The sequence below is a fragment of the Cryptotermes secundus genome, unplaced genomic scaffold (genome assembly GCF_002891405.2).
Source record: "Cryptotermes secundus unplaced genomic scaffold, Csec_1.0 scaffold947, whole genome shotgun sequence".
NCBI classification, from domain to species: Eukaryota; Metazoa; Arthropoda; class Insecta; order Blattodea; family Kalotermitidae; genus Cryptotermes; species Cryptotermes secundus.
Genome location: NW_019734978.1, coordinates 38,535 through 56,658, shown reverse-complemented (window position 1 = coordinate 56,658; position 18,124 = coordinate 38,535). Strand labels below are relative to the sequence as shown.

General features: G+C 43.4%; 1 protein-coding gene across 1 annotated transcript; it reads right to left on the bottom strand.

The window, feature by feature from the left end:
• Positions 1–224: 224 nt before the first annotated feature.
• Positions 225–15,467, bottom strand: LOC111869155. The gene is made up of 3 exons (XM_023860420.2): positions 15,382–15,467; positions 5,075–5,173; positions 225–1,248 (listed from the first exon to the last, which is right to left on the bottom strand). Exons 1-3 carry the CDS (start codon positions 15,391–15,393, stop codon positions 1,018–1,020), a joined length of 342 nt encoding a protein of 113 aa, XP_023716188.1. The 5' UTR covers positions 15,394–15,467; the 3' UTR covers positions 225–1,017.
• Positions 15,468–18,124: the final 2,657 nt, after the last annotated feature.

Genomic DNA, 18,124 nt, shown 5'->3' with positions numbered 1-18,124 from the left:
GTCACACATATTACGTGACAATACATTTGTTGTCCAGAACTAGTACAAAAGTAACGAAGTAATGTAATTTAATTATGTTGTTGTGATGTCAAATGCATTTTAAAATTACTTAGACCATCATTATACTGTATTTTCTCCCAGAACCCTTGGCACTTCTTTGCGTAACCTTGGGGTTTCAGGCAATACAGTTTGTGAAACATTGCTCTAGGGTCTATAGTGTGTTGGTAGACTATGCGACCTGCTGTTATGCCAGATAAACACGTTGCAACCAATAGGGATGGTAAGAAGAGCATATTTCCAGCACTTGCAGGCTGCAAGCTCTAGCCTATGTACATAAACCCAGTCTGGTAACGAATGTTTCCACCATACTAGGTGTAATTGCAATGGCCGCACTAGCCCACATGTAGCCCCAGACTATAAGAAAATTCTGCCCCCCCCCCCGTCCCCTCCAAACTTCGTCGAAATCGGTAACACGAAATTCCCTGACACAGTTACAAAAGCTGTCATTGGCATCCCATTTCTTAAGATAACAGTTTGATACACATGTTTCTGCACTTGCGCACAGGAGTTCGGGTGTCACTGCCAGCTTCAGATTACAGAATTAGTCGATATTGCCAGTCTGCATTTCACAGTCTTAACATGCGTAGATGACTGCCAATTACTGGTCACGATATGAGCAAACGAACAATAAAATTAACAAAAGTCAAATAAATGGGCTGTAAAATGTGTCGCCCCTGCATTTTCGTCCCGGCCCTCTTTGTCATACCTCACGACTGAGTTCCAGATTTAGGCACTGGTTATATTGTTGTGTTTTGGCGGCCGTAGCCTCGTTCATAGTATTGAGTTGTACTCGTCAACGTGAATAGGTAAATCAAAATAAAAATCAAAATCTTTATCGCCATTACATTTATAATGAATACAGCGCTTGAATTCCTATGGCCTGTTGCTACGCCAGAGAAACATATTCAACTGACACGGGTTTTGGAGTGTTGCTAGGAGACACCTGACATCATGTGGTTACTGACTGTTGCTCTGCGAGCGGGAACTCTGTTCATCGGTCCTCTTCCACACACCTATCGGGACTCCCCAGTTTCGATCCGGCTGCGTCCAAATGTAACCAACGCCCGTCATGGTGCAGAAAGCGTTGTAATACCGTCCGGGACTTCGGCAATACGACCACAAAGGGCACTTACATCGGAACAGCGTCTGGAACTCCTCCTTACAGATCTCGTTCCACCAACATGTGCGCTGCCAACAGAAGTTCTCGTAGTTAACATATTTGCTGTGAGATGTTACGTTCTCGCGGCAGTGAGTACTGTCTTCTGGGAAATGTAGGCATGTAATCCTGATGTCGAAAGCAACATACTCCTCCGAAACGTTGGTAACCATCTACTGCTATCTCAATATTCTAGATGTCTACTTTCAGGGTATAAACGCTGAAGGTGGGCGCAGTAGTTTCCTCCGAAACATTAAATAACTACCACTGCCTCCATGTTCAGGGTAGACCTGGAGATGAAGGCACAGGTCCTGCGAAACGTCGGAAATTATCTACTGCTGTCTCTATCCTCAACGTGACTACCTTCAGGGTTATGATGTAGGCAATAGGTTCCTCCAAAATGCTGGTAAATAACAACCATATTAAAGGCCATCAAATCCCAGATGACAGCAATCAACACACTTCTAACTTCATTGCATATAGAACGTACATACAAATAGTTGTAAAAGAGAACGTAAACATACGGAAAGCCTAATTCATAATACGCAGACGTGCGCTTTAATAACGTAGTATATTTGCTTAATTGATGGCTAAAACATTTTTTTTATTATTTTAGATTTTAGCAATCAGAATATTACACAATTCTATAAGCTAAAGTGCTGATTACTCATTAGATATACTAATGACTAGTGGCATGAACAGGTTGATATCCAGCGAAATCACCTGTATAATCTATAATTAGTATCTATACATTAACTTAAGAGTAGTTCACTTGGCCACAGTTTTTTGAGTCTTTTGTTGCTTACTGGTTCCAGGAGTTGTTCCATGAGCTGATTGGGGTGGTTTTCTATGGAGTTATGATGTGTGATGGCTTTCTTGCGTATTGCTTCCTGCACGGTTGGTACCTGTAGATCTGTATGTAGTGTATGGTTTGTTACGTACCAGGGAGCATTAACAATTTGATGGAGTATCTTGGATTAAGATCTTTGAATGATTGCAACATTTGATTTTGTTGATCAGCCCCATAATTCTAGTCCATATGTCCAGATTGGTTTGATAATTGTTTTATATATTAGAAGTTTGTTGTCTATAGATAGTCGTGAATTTCTTCCCAGTAACCACTGTAGCTCCATTGTCTTGATGTTTATTTGTTTTTTCTTTTTTGTGAGATGTTGTTTCCATGTCAGTTTAGCATCCAAGTGTAGGCCTAGATATTTTACTGACTAAAACATAGCTTCATCAAATCCATTACTTGCTATAGAAAATCTAATTATTGATTATACTAATTAACTGTAAGTAGACTGGTAACCTACTTCACAGAATAAAATCACTAAAAGAGGTGAACATAGACAAAACCGGATCACATCCACAAGTGAACCCCATCCTGAGTCAGTTAAATCCAGTCCACACCACGTACGTCTCTTTACGATATAGTTAAATACAGTATGCACCAAAAATGCAGTACTTAAACTTGCGCATCTCGAAAGCACATGTGCATTTGTCAGCGGGGCATAGCTCCAGCAGCACGTGTTCCCAGTAATGAAAAGGAAGTTGTGTTGTGCAGTTGTTGGAAATGGGTCTCTCGATGGAGGAAAAGTATTCATTGTTGAGTATTATTTCCACTCATAAGGAAGTGGTTGCCAGACATCTCCCTTCCTTGGCTTTGAGCAGCCAGATGTTATCATTCAGAAACCACTACATAGTACACGTGTGACAATATGGTGTGCCGTCTCAGCACACGGTATATTAGGCCCCTACTTCACTGAGGATGAGGAAGGCAATGCTCTTACCATCACCCAAGAACGCTACAGGGAGATGGTGATCGGACCATTTCTTCAGGATTTGAGAAGGTTCTGTCGTGCAAGGGGCCTTCACATGAATAGACAGTGGTATCAACAGGACGTCTTTTCATTTAAGTACTGTATTTTTGGCGCATACTGTATTAACCTCTCATCTACTCTTAATTTCCCAAAGCGATCTTTGCAGCTCAGGTTTTCGCGACAAATGTTGTGTGCGCATGTATCACCTCCACAGGTCTGACTTCAATATTATGACTACTGTCTTCTGAGATGTCTTACAGGCCGTTGCCTACGCCTGCCTCTGACTCCAGGGCAGGTGTAGGCAGCAGCTTGGTACCAAACTCGGCTTCCCATCTCGGCGGGCCGGGTTCGATCCCAGGTCAGGTCATGTGGGATTTGTGGTGAACAAAGTGGCACTGGGGCAGGTTTTCTCCGGGTACTTCGGTTTCCCTTGCCAATCTTCATTCCACCAAATTCTGCAACATCATAATCACCTGGGCAGGCACAATAGACCAATTAGTGGCCGACGTGCCGAGTGAGCCCAGCTGGTCTCCGTCCTCCACTTTGCAAATTAAAAGAAAAAGTGGCACTGAGGTAGGTTTTCTCCGAGTACTTCGGTTTCTTCTGTCAATCCTAATTCCATCAAATACTCAATATGCATCTATCATTCGGGATTGGTACCATAGACCCACTAGTGTGGACTCATTATCAGCCCGTCCCCCAAATTTGGGGGAAAAAATGGTACGAAAGAGTATGGTATTACGCCTCAGAACATCGCAATCCGAATAAAGTTTGTTTAAAATGAAAACATTTCGGTATCACGTGTTTATAAGTGCACGTTAATACGATTTTTCAGATATACAGTGATGTAAGATGCTGTTGGTAAGGGGTGCGTGAAGTTTCACTGTGAGGCCATGAGTCAAATGAGCACTTCACTTCTACGTGACCAGCACGTGTTATGTTCACTCCATAGTGATCGTGAGAGACATACAGTATACGAATAACCCTCTGAAGCCTCAAATTCATTTCAAAAATTCTTCTTTTTTTCTTTTTCTTTTTTTTTTCATCCGTTCCTCTTATACTCTTATACGGGTGTCGAGGTTTTCGTTTATTTTAATAATTTCGCAGACGGTAGGACTCCTTGCACGAGTCACTGGCCCGTCGCAAGGTCATTACCTAAACACACCAAACATCAATGCCCTGAGTGGGATTTGAACCCACGATCCCGGCTTCCGAGCGAGGACAGTTCATGCCTTAGACCGCTCGGCTACCGTAACCTGTTCATTTTAATAATACAAGACAAAAAATTAGTTTATACCTCACAGTAAGCACCTTCTTCCTATTATAAAGACCAAACAATTAGTGCTGTTCCGGGACTAAACACAGTTCGTATTTAGTATATTATACGAAACCCATAAATACAGTACTGGGGCAAAACAGACAGTTTTTAATGTTAAAGCACTGTCCTTTGAAGGCTTAAGATTTTGCAAGTGCATCGAATTATGCAGAGTAATTTAAAAATCTGGAACTGATCTGGTGGCATGTATGAAAATTGATTCTCTTCTGTTAATTTTTATTCGGAAAAGTATTATTAACTTGTTGGATATTAAAGAAAGAAGAATGGAGCGGTTGGTGACATGAGATTAGAGTGGCTCAAACAAAGGTGGCTAACAAGATTTATGAAAGAAAGGCAAAAGGCAGAAGGAGACTGGGAAGGGCCCAGCTTGAGATGCAGAGATCTGAAAGTGAAGAGATGGAGACAGAAGCAAACATAGAGGATATGGGGATCTGTCGTAAATGAGGCCAAGGTTGTTTGAGGTCGGTTGAACCAAGGAGTAAGCAAGGAAGTGAGTACAGTTGGCCAATCAGAGCTTGTCACGTATGGGGTGAAGGATGAGGGGCGGAAACAGACTTTCAGACTTTCAAGTGGTAAGTCTCAAGATCAGAGTTACCAACTGTGAGTAGGTAAATAAGTAACTTCTGTATGTTCTTGGGGTATTTAACCCTTTTAGTAAAATCGGTTCAGAATCCTAGAATACAAAATGAAGAAACGTAGCACCTCAGTAAGGTAGCCCCTCACGGACTGATCCTTGAAGCTCCTCTTGACAAGAACCCGGGATTCAGAGTACAGGATCAGGGCCAGCAGGAACCACGCCATCTGAATCATAATGACGTCATTCATTGACACATTTCTATTACAGTTGTATCGGCAGGTCAGCTCCTCTGATGTGGACCAAGTGTTAATACAGAAAATTGGAAACATACAAACCTACCAGGGAAGAAAGAAAGAAAGAAACCCTTAAAGACAGTAAAAATTAGCAGCTTTATGAAATTAAATAAAACTCGTATACGTTATGTAGAACAGCGATTCTCAACCTTTTGCATACTACGTCCCACCAGTTTTTTGTCAGATCGTAGTCCCACAAGTAAAAGCACGGTTTCTCTGTTTAAAATAAGTACAGTTTTACATTTATGTATATTTTAGTATTACAGTAATCATTTAAGGAAAATTAAACAATTGAACACTTTGTTAGAATATTTTATTTTTCAATGTACAATAATGTATGGTTCTGTTATGATAAATACGATTATAGTGCAGCATAATGAAGAGATAATGCTTAGAATGAAGGGAAGCTTCTGTGTCACGGACTTCATCATTATTTTCGAAACCTCACATCCCATCCTACCGACTGTCAAGAGCTACCAATGGGATGTGTTCTACCGGTTGAGAAACACAAGTGAAGGTCATACCTAAGCGTGAAAGTTGTATTCAGTTCGGTTGATTCGTTACACACAAAAATGTTATAAATTTGGCTTTACGTTCAGGGCGAAGTTTATAAGAAAAAACAGGCAGCTGGTGGAAAAGTTAGGACAGTTTCTTTGGACACACGCACACACAAAGGATTTTTACTTTGTTTTCCGGTTTCATGGTTCTGCGCTTCACGCCGACCGGTGCATTGCCGGCTGTGAGAAGAATACGAATTTAGCCGATGAATCAGCATGCCTGACGGCCGATAACGTTCGGAATGAAGTTGTTACAATTCACATGCCACATGAGGCACTGAGAATGCTGTCCTTCTATATGTGGCTATCTTAACAATCCGTCTTGCACTTACGGCGCACCAGACACCAACATCACTGGGTGGAGCGGGACTTCATGGGTTAGATGTGGATTCTGTGAACTTCAGCTGCGACTATTTTGTGTATTTACATATCCCTGCAAATGAAACCACGCTTCACCGGAAAAGAATGTCAACTGCGGATCGATCTCACCTTCGACGACAGGCTGTAGAAACAATTGCAAAAATAAACCCTGCTGCATGGATCGCACGGCTGCAAGGCGTACGTCGATTACGGTTGTTTCTTAGGGTCTAAGCTTTAGCAATTGTGTTGCCCTTCTTGCACTAGATTTTGACACTAAATTCTCTTGAGCTAGACGTTTCAGTGATTTTACAGGTTATGTTCAAGTCTGGCCCCTCTCATCTAACTTCTCAGTAATTATGTTCTTGCTTCTTGGCTGTCGCACTGCCGACCGCGCCATCAAGCGGTCCACACGTTAATTACTTCCCTTCATTCCAAACGTTATCGACCACCAGGCACGAGGATTCCCTACCAAACAAAATTCGTATGCGCATCACGGCATGCAGCACACCAGTCAACAAAGTTAAAAAAAACTCTCTGTATATGAGAGATAATGGTAAAAATTACCCTGTGTTTAATTATGCACCGATCTATAAATATGTATTGGGAGTATAGGTAGAGATCTACGCATTTTTAACGAGGGAACTGGTTAAAGCGGTAAAGCTTCTGACTTGCACGAGGTGGCCGGTTCGAATCTAGGCCCCGACATCGACCGTCTTGGTCGACGTTTCTCTTGGTTTTCCTCAGTCGGTCCAAGAAAATGCCGAAGTAGAGTAACTCCTTAATTTAGGATACGATCGTTTTCTTTCATATTCTCTCTAATTCATTGTTCAATCGTCCAATTATTCAGTCAATCATTCGACGCTATTCACCCAGAGTTACAGACAGAGTCGTTGAATCAACTTCAGATAAATATACAAATAAATAAAAAAATCCGTGCATTTCTCTTCCGCAATAGATGGAAATGAGCGGTCACCTTCACGCCCCGGCCTCCCTGCGCGCGGAGAAAGAGCCATGGATGCGAAATGGATACAGCCGGCCTGGATGATTTGGAGAAGAGAGAAACCTCCTGCCTCTTCTGGGAATCGAATCCCAGTTCCTCAGTCGTCCAACTCGTAGTCTAGTCGCTATTTTGACTGAGCTATCCAGCACTTACGCTAGAACTGTATAGACCACGTACGACACAGGAGAACATTTTTATTTTTAAGTGAGATATATTTACGACTGTAGTGATATCTCTTTTCATCAAGGACAAATAACACTGAAATACGTCCAGCGACGGGTGAGTCTTTCCATGCGAACAGAACGTCGAAGTGCAAGAACCCCTCACCAATAAAATCGTTAGGAAATATACGCATAGCCTATGCCCTCTCGTTCACAAGTCTTTAATGACTGAATTTCTTCTAAATAATATTGTAACGTGATGGAGTGACTATATTCGGGTTTGGATTTTTGGAAAACTTTAATATACTACTCATGACCACATTATACACATCACTGTCTCACACACAGAATAGTGTTCTCAGTCTGTTAGTCTCTATTAGTCGTTGCTTGCTAGCGGCTTCTTACGGCGGACGTTAACCTTCGTCTGGGTTCCTGAACTACTCCCGGCCACAGCTACTAAGCCTCACGCTGCAACAGGTCAAAAGCGCTCAACCACAGCAGTCCTCTAACTCACTCCTCAACCATTTACGAACTCACTGACTCACCAACCAACTCTTCGCTAACTAACTGCTTACTTGTTCCGCTTATAACATCTCGACACGGACCGCGTTGAAAACATTTCTCCTGGTTCAGTGTATTTTTGCGGTGTAATTGTTGCGTTCGTGTCTGTTGGAGAAGCCGTTACCTAGCAACGGCTGTTTTGTAGTTGCTTATTTCGCTGCCGTTGCCTAACAACGGATCAACATGCTACAATATAGAAACATTTAGTTCGTATCTCACAGGAAACATATTACGTTTCCGCTATAAAGCCAAACCGGCTACTGCTGTTTAGGGAAATAACCGCTATTTGCTGCGAGAACCGTATGAAACACACAAACATACTGTGCGGGCATAATGCAGCGTTTTAGGATGTTTAAACAGGTGGTATACATAGTAACCACTGGGCTTCAAATGGTTAATTATGTCGAAAACCGAAAGTCTTAGGAGAAAGTGTACTGGATATAAAATCTGTTTCATTCTTCTCTAGAAGTTCTGCTCGAAACATTCTTCACTCTGATAAACGTGAATAGAGACTTGGGCTTCTTAGCGTACGGAAGTGTTCGACTGTTCCGGCTAACAAGCGCACCGCGAAGCTTTCTGCACACTTCCCGCGTGGTTCAGTAGCTACAGTGCCTGCACGGGACGATTCTACAACAACAAAAACAGCTGAGAGTGCCGCTGACATCGAAAGGGTACCGTTATCTAGTTTTTTAATTGTTATACAAGGAAGTTGGTGCAACACTTATACTTCAGGAAGGAATTAACAATAATAAGGGATCAGCCAGGAAGTTGGTCTCAGTATTCCCTTAGACATGTTCCCAACACCTCAACAATTTCCGCCTATGGGATATGCAGATCCCAAATTTCAAAACCAAACGTACTGGCAACAACCAGGGCACTATGTACCGAATGCGGTACAAATTCAACCGCCTTATCAGCCCCTACAACATCACCAGTCACAACAACCATCCTTCTCACACCAACCAGGTAATCAGAATTTCAGTATCCAAAATATTCTAAAACCTCCTAAAGTGAATGTAACTGCAGCGGCTGAAAACTACGATCTAGATACTGACTCTAGTAATTACGAGCATGAAACTAGCGCTGCAGCAAAGGAACAAAGAAACGTAAGAGAGAAAAACAAAATGAAGAACCCAGTACTCCCACAATCGCACCAACCAATGCACAAAACCGGTACAACTCGCTAACAACCACGACCAAAAGCAATGATATTCAAACAAATGGAACTAATAATCCACCAAAGACACCAAAACCACCTCCGATATTCATCTACGGAGTCAAAAATTTCAAGGAAATGATAAAAAACCTTTCTGATGCAACAGCACAAGAAGCATAGTACACCAAAACCCTCCCAGATGAAACTGTCAGAGTTAGCGCATTTACAATAGATACATATAGAGAATTGATAAAACAAACTGCGACTGAAATCTCCAGAAGACATTGGTGAAGCAGCGCAGCCCTTCACCAGACTGGTGCAGGATTCTAGCTGGAAATCACCCCAAACTGCGACTGAAATCTCCAGAAGACATTGGTGAAGCAGCGCAGCCCTTCACCAGACTGGTGCAGGATTCTAGCTGGAAATCACCCCAAACTGCGACTGAAATCTCCAGAAGACATTGGTGAAGCAGCGCAGCCCTTCACCAGACTGGTGCAGGATTCTAGCTGGAAATCACCCCAAACTGCGACTGAAATCTCCAGAAGACATTGGTGAAGCAGCGCAGCCCTTCACCAGACTGGTGCAGGATTCTAGCTGGAAATCACCCCAAACTGCGACTGAAATCTCCAGAAGACATTGGTGAAGCAGCGCAGCCCTTCACCAGACTGGTGCAGGATTCTAGCTGGAAATCACCCCAAACTGCGACTGAAATCTCCAGAAGACATTGGTGAAGCAGCGCAGCCCTTCACCAGACTGGTGCAGGATTCTAGCTGGAAATCACCCCAAACTGCGACTGAAATCTCCAGAAGACATTGGTGAAGCAGCGCAGCCCTTCACCAGACTGGTGCAGGATTCTAGCTGGAAATCACCCCAAACTGCGACTGAAATCTCCAGAAGACATTGGTGAAGCAGCGCAGCCCTTCACCAGACTGGTGCAGGATTCTAGCTGGAAATCACCCCAAACTGCGACTGAAATCTCCAGAAGACATTGGTGAAGCAGCGCAGCCCTTCACCAGACTGGTGCAGGATTCTAGCTGGAAATCACCCCAAACTGCGACTGAAATCTCCAGAAGACATTGGTGAAGCAGCGCAGCCCTTCACCAGACTGGTGCAGGATTCTAGCTGGAAATCACCCCAAACTGCGACTGAAATCTCCAGAAGACATTGGTGAAGCAGCGCAGCCCTTCACCAGACTGGTGCAGGATTCTAGCTGGAAATCACCCCAAACTGCGACTGAAATCTCCAGAAGACATTGGTGAAGCAGCGCAGCCCTTCACCAGACTGGTGCAGGATTCTAGCTGGAAATCACCCCAAACTGCGACTGAAATCTCCAGAAGACATTGGTGAAGCAGCGCAGCCCTTCACCAGACTGGTGCAGGATTCTAGCTGGAAATCACCCCAAACTGCGACTGAAATCTCCAGAAGACATTGGTGAAGCAGCGCAGCCCTTCACCAGACTGGTGCAGGATTCTAGCTGGAAATCACCCCAAACTGCGACTGAAATCTCCAGAAGACATTGGTGAAGCAGCGCAGCCCTTCACCAGACTGGTGCAGGATTCTAGCTGGAAATCACCCCAAACTGCGACTGAAATCTCCAGAAGACATTGGTGAAGCAGCGCAGCCCTTCACCAGACTGGTGCAGGATTCTAGCTGGAAATCACCCCAAACTGCGACTGAAATCTCCAGAAGACATTGGTGAAGCAGCGCAGCCCTTCACCAGACTGGTGCAGGATTCTAGCTGGAAATCACCCCAAACTGCGACTGAAATCTCCAGAAGACATTGGTGAAGCAGCGCAGCCCTTCACCAGACTGGTGCAGGATTCTAGCTGGAAATCACCCCAAACTGCGACTGAAATCTCCAGAAGACATTGGTGAAGCAGCGCAGCCCTTCACCAGACTGGTGCAGGATTCTAGCTGGAAATCACCCCAAACTGCGACTGAAATCTCCAGAAGACATTGGTGAAGCAGCGCAGCCCTTCACCAGACTGGTGCAGGATTCTAGCTGGAAATCACCCCAAACTGCGACTGAAATCTCCAGAAGACATTGGTGAAGCAGCGCAGCCCTTCACCAGACTGGTGCAGGATTCTAGCTGGAAATCACCCCAAACTGCGACTGAAATCTCCAGAAGACATTGGTGAAGCAGCGCAGCCCTTCACCAGACTGGTGCAGGATTCTAGCTGGAAATCACCCCAAACTGCGACTGAAATCTCCAGAAGACATTGGTGAAGCAGCGCAGCCCTTCACCAGACTGGTGCAGGATTCTAGCTGGAAATCACCCCAAACTGCGACTGAAATCTCCAGAAGACATTGGTGAAGCAGCGCAGCCCTTCACCAGACTGGTGCAGGATTCTAGCTGGAAATCACCCCAAACTGCGACTGAAATCTCCAGAAGACATTGGTGAAGCAGCGCAGCCCTTCACCAGACTGGTGCAGGATTCTAGCTGGAAATCACCCCAAACTGCGACTGAAATCTCCAGAAGACATTGGTGAAGCAGCGCAGCCCTTCACCAGACTGGTGCAGGATTCTAGCTGGAAATCACCCCAAACTGCGACTGAAATCTCCAGAAGACATTGGTGAAGCAGCGCAGCCCTTCACCAGACTGGTGCAGGATTCTAGCTGGAAATCACCCCAAACTGCGACTGAAATCTCCAGAAGACATTGGTGAAGCAGCGCAGCCCTTCACCAGACTGGTGCAGGATTCTAGCTGGAAATCACCCCAAACTGCGACTGAAATCTCCAGAAGACATTGGTGAAGCAGCGCAGCCCTTCACCAGACTGGTGCAGGATTCTAGCTGGAAATCACCCCAAACTGCGACTGAAATCTCCAGAAGACATTGGTGAAGCAGCGCAGCCCTTCACCAGACTGGTGCAGGATTCTAGCTGGAAATCACCCCAAACTGCGACTGAAATCTCCAGAAGACATTGGTGAAGCAGCGCAGCCCTTCACCAGACTGGTGCAGGATTCTAGCTGGAAATCACCCCAAACTGCGACTGAAATCTCCAGAAGACATTGGTGAAGCAGCGCAGCCCTTCACCAGACTGGTGCAGGATTCTAGCTGGAAATCACCCCAAACTGCGACTGAAATCTCCAGAAGACATTGGTGAAGCAGCGCAGCCCTTCACCAGACTGGTGCAGGATTCTAGCTGGAAATCACCCCAAACTGCGACTGAAATCTCCAGAAGACATTGGTGAAGCAGCGCAGCCCTTCACCAGACTGGTGCAGGATTCTAGCTGGAAATCACCCCAAACTGCGACTGAAATCTCCAGAAGACATTGGTGAAGCAGCGCAGCACTTCACCAGCCTGGTGCAGGATTCTACCTGGAAATCGACCCAAACTGCGACTAAAATCTCCAGGATATATTGATGAAGCTGTGTAGCACTTCACCAGACTGGTGCAGGATGCAGCCTGGAAATCAACCCCGCAAAGCAGACAGACTGAGACAAACACCACGGACATACCTCTGTACATTCGTCAACTAGTTGCCGAAAACGTTAAGCTAGACGAATTTGGCAAAGGTCACGAAACGTTGTGGATCAACATATCTACAACAGACTAAGCAGAGAACTAAAAAAGGCTCTTTAGGGATGCTCAAAACAACACCTTCGAACATCATATCACCAATCTTTCTGTGAACGATCACATACACTGTGGAAAGCGACTCAAAAACTAAAAAGACCATAAGTGCATGTTCCTCCAATTCGAAAACCTAACGGGCACTGGGCTCACTCAAGCAGAGAAAAAGCTGACATGTTTGCTTCACACTTAACTGAAGTCTTCAAAACGGAACCAGATGACGAAGATAAAGAAATAGAAGACTCCCTCAATACCCCTTGCCAAATGTCTCTGCCCATAAAAGCTTTCTCTCCTAAGGAAGTGAAGGAAGACATGAATCGACTCAACCCACGCAAGGCCCCAGGATATGACTTGATCACTGTATAGATATTAAAAGCATTTCTGAAAAAACTATCGTTCTACTATGCATCATATTCAATGCCATATTAAGGGTCTCCTATTTCCCTACAACTTGGAAATTCGCCGAAATAATAATGATACACAAACCTGGAAAGCCCCCACAAGAACTATCGTCTTACAGACCCATTAGTCTGCTGCCTGTCACCAGTAAAGTTTTGGAAAGACTTTTCCTTCAAAGGATATACGCAGATCATGAGCTATTAACAATACTTCCCAACTCATCACTTCGGATTTCGTGAATGGCACTCTACAAACCCATCAAGTTCACAGAATTGTAAATGGAATCTCCAGTAGTCTCGGGGAAAAGAAATTCTGTAACGCTGCATTTCTTGATATATCCCAAGCCTTTGACAAAATATGGCACCAAGGCTTACTCTTCAAATTAAAAACTCTCTGTCTCAAAATTATTATCTCCTTCTAAAATCATACCTCTCCAACAGTACTTCTCCGTCAAGCACTCAGACCAAAAATCCAATCTATATCCTATTATATCCGGAGTCCCACAAGGCAGTGTCCTGGGGCCACTGCTATTTACGATATACACAGCTGATTACCTGAAACCGAAACACCAAGATAGCATCTTTCGCTGATGACGCGGCTCTCGTTGCTATCACTGAAAACCCGCTAACAGAGTCCCAAAACCTGCAAAATCACCTTAATTTACCTAGCGACTGGTACACTACTTGGCGAACAACGGTTAATCAAACGATGTCTGTCCAGATGACATTCACCACGAGTCACGAAATGATCCCACAAGTAACACTGAACAAGTGCAAATACCTACAGCCACAGAAACAAAGTATCTCGGCCTCCACCTCGATCAAAGGCATAGTTAGTTAGTTAGTTATTGGAGAGGGTGGGTTTCCCCATGCACTGAGACCTGTATTGGTCCATTGTGCTTCCCTCTATGATTTCTACCAGTCTCTATATCCTACCGGTACTGGTGCTTACCATCAGTCCCGCCCAGCCAGCGAGACCGGCTCTACTAGCTGAGAGGTATCTATAATGCTTCCCCCATCTACCAGAAGTATTAGAGACTGTTGTTGGGCGGGAAACGTCCGTTAATTTGGCTCAGTGACATCCTTTGGAGATATGAGGTTCTTTTACGTGCCGTAAAGCTACGACACGGGACCCACGGCTTAAAGTCCCTCCCGGAGGACTTGTTCCCTGAATTTTTCCGCCCTTAAAAATTCGACGACCTCCGCCGGGTATTTGAACCCGCGTACTACGAGTCATGACGTGGGAACGTTACCTCTAGACTACGGAGACCGCTTCGATCAAAGGCTTACTCGTAGAAAACACATCCAAACTAAAAGAAAACAACTTGACATGAAATATCATCAAATATATTGGCTTCTCAATAGAAAATCAAAGCTCTATATGACTAACAAAATACAACTATACAAAGCTATATTGAAACCTATTTGGTCCTATTGTCTTCAACTCTGGGGATGTGCAAAGCCGTCGACAATCAATCTCATCCAGAAATTCCAATCAATAAACACTAAGGGCAATTGCAGACACGCCATGGTGTGTGAGGAACTTTACACTCCATAACGACCTAAAGATACCCTTCGTCAGAAATGAAATACTAAGAATGGCTGAAAGGTACAAAAACCAAAATGTAAACCATCCCAACGAATTAATAGAAGAGCTATACACCAAATGTCCAGTGACAAGAAGACTGAACAGAACATGGCCCCAAGACATCATCAATTAATGAACTAGACTACATGTAGGAGAAATATCACTGGATGTTTCCCTTGCAAGCTAACCCCCTACAGCACATTTACTTAATACTCTGTAATGATGTAGATTGTAAAGAAGCATAATAATAAAAAAAAACTCTGATAAACATTTACTGAGTTCAGTTCGGGATGTGCGCAGAAAAGCATGTAGATCACCGTGTAAAGTGCGCCTTATTGTCAGGTTCTAACAAAAGGTGGAATGAGATTTTAGTCAAACTCCAAAATATCGGATTTCATTATCATTCACTAAGCGTTGGTCGATGTGTTCCAGGTAACAGACGGTCGGAGGCGTCGGTGGGAATTTAATAAGCATTCCGCAGGGACGCGAAAGCGCTTCAAAACAAAAGTAAAAAAATCTATTAGTCCTGATAGCTAACTATTCGCTACCGACTGGTCTCGCTATGAACACCTGTGTTTTCATTATTTGCTCTTTAAGCATTCATCTTTCTGCTATTTCCTCCATCTTCTGCTATTGAATCTGTCGATACTTGAGAGGTTACCCAACATAACACATAGAAACTTCGTGAACCCCTGGTGTCAAGACCTGTGTAAGACATATGTTCGCGGCAAATCTGTCACGCCCAACTCTCGAGATCGATGCTGCCATACCTTTACCTACCTGCAGCACCATCCCTACGGCCGCAGCAGTCAGCTGCAGATCACACCACAAAGCTCAACTGACACACTCTGGTTCCGCGAAGCGCCTGGCCTCTTTCGGCAGCATTTTCAATTCTTGTCTCCTAGCAACGCGGCCGTGCGTGGTCCGTTCAAGAAAAGTAGAGACCTCTTTCAGTTTATTTTGTAAACGATAACGCAGACACCATGCTTCTTCCTTTGAATACTTAATAAAAGACTTAACCTCCAGCTAATGAATACAGTAGTTATTCTATAATACTGTATTATTTTGAATTCACAACGCAACACGTCGCGCCACCTTCGTATTTTGGTTTACCGTTCCAATGCAAATGAAGTTCACATATTTATAATATATTTTAGCATCGGTTGACATAAAGCTTTCAAAACTTTACATTCAATTGCGATATTCTGCTCCCAACTAGAAACCTCGCGTCATCGTCATCATCACCGCTGTCGGAAGAGGCCTCCAACAACAAAATATCTTTTTTGTCTGATTTTTTAATTGTGTATATGTTTTATCTTACGACCCAGTCAGTATCTTCATTATACTCGTACAGCACGTACTGATAAGTTGAATGATCAATTAGGAAGGATTTTCAAGGAAGCGGTAGGAGGCTAAGCATGAAAAACTGAGGAAAATCAAGAGAAACTTCAATCAGGATAGTCGGCATTCGGGCCCAGATTCGAGCCTGGTTCCTCCAGAATGCAAGACTAGAACGTTACCGTACCGTTAGGTCAACGTATTTGGTGTTTACATGTACGTTATGTTTACTGATGGGAGAAGCAATCTCAGAAGTTCAGTTGCCGCTCTACATCACTCGACAGTACTTCCTTCTGCATATCAGCTAATGGTCGCTGAGGTACAGATCGAGTCAGTTAAATTTGCAACAATCTGCGTGAGAGAAAGTTTGCATGCGAATATGTACAACTCATTTTTCTCCGAGATTCTCTGGAATCCGCAAGGGCGCAATGTAGGAAGTGAGTGGCATAGTGCAGGCATGTCCAACGCGTCGATCGCGGGACGATTTTTCGTCGATCTCATAGGCCTATAAGGAAATTATACGTGAAAAGCATATAAATTCACTTGTAATATAATATGATTATATTCAGATTTTGAAAGGAAAACACGTGTTAAAGTAGTCTGTACTTTCAATGTATGTTGCTTTTATAACAAACATCATGTGTCGTGTTATTTTTATCAATATTTTTGCTTAAAGCGAGGTACGATGTTAGGAGGGGGTGGTAGATCACTGGCAGTTTTGACCGTTTTGACACTGAAACGTCGATCACAACCTGTTTGAAGTTGGACATGCCTGGCATAGAGCATTCCATCGACTGTATAGTGCCTGTGACGATGGAAGAACGGGAGAAGCGGAGTGCTGAGGACTGTTCAATATTTGTTCTATGTCGCTGCATATATATTTAGTGCACGTTATATCAGCACCCTGAACCTTAACCAGTGGTGCGTCGCGGGTCCACGCGTATGTCTTACTATACGGGTCCTCTTCATTTGCAACAAAATGGAAAATTCGAATTACAGTCTTCTGGGATATTTAGTAGTGTAGTTTCAAATATATGTACCGAAATTTCGGAGGAACGAACTGCGCCCATTTTCATGGTTGACACAGAAGCGAATATTAGGTTTACGGCTGTCTTGCTCGTGACGCCATGTAGTCCGGTAGATACTTACATGCGTCTCGGACGAACCTGTTGCCATATCCAGCATGTCAAAACACTGTAGTAAATATTCTGTATTCTATAAATTACGTTTTTATAATGCTTTAAATATGTAAGGCAAACAAAATACGAATACTCTTATTATAAGCTGAGAACTTGTTTCTTTATTATAGCAGAAATATTGTAAATACAAAAGAGGCCTAGGCAATGCCCATCCGGCCTTCTGTAGCACAGTCTTATAAATATCTTATCCTATAATAGCGGTAACCTCGCGATTCTTCAATATAAATCTCAACTAAAATCTAAGAGTATATTGCTAATAACCAGTACAATTACTTCTTTTACTTTTCTTACATACCTATTTTATATTTATATAGACAGGAATGTTGTTTATGAAGTAAGAGACGCCTTGCAGAAATCTTTTTTCTTTCTAGCCTTAAGAGCTCTGTAACTCATTCTGGGTAATGCTTTTTGCTGTTCTCAAACAAAATGTCCATCACTGTTGCCCGTTGGCCCTCGTACAGTTTACAGACCCAGAAGATATGTTCCTCCGTTTGCATCCCATCACCATATTCGCATTCGGCTGTGGTCACAGTGTTAAATCTGTTTAGGCTTAATGTTGTATTTTAGCGTCCTGTTTCACTGATTCTCATCCATGATATGTATGTAATGGCCGTCTTGTAGTGCACTCAATTTCACATGTCGCTTCACTACACGTTTCGGCATCACTGTGCCATACTCAGGTGCTTTATTTATGCTAAGCTATTGCATTGCTTGCCATCATGTGTCTTTCATAAAATTATTAAAATGAGCATTCTTCATCAACTATAATAAAATTTGTATACACTAAAACTTGTTAAGATTGTTCATCTTATGCATCTTAATTCAAACTTGCGTATTGTATGGTTCTTCCACTAAGGGAGTGGTTTTTCCTATTTTTTTTTTACTGTGTCTTGTGATGTGTCCTTCCTTTTTGGCTGCGAGCGTTGTGGAAGAACCATACAATACGCAAGTTTGAATTAAGATGCATAAGATGAACAATCTTAACA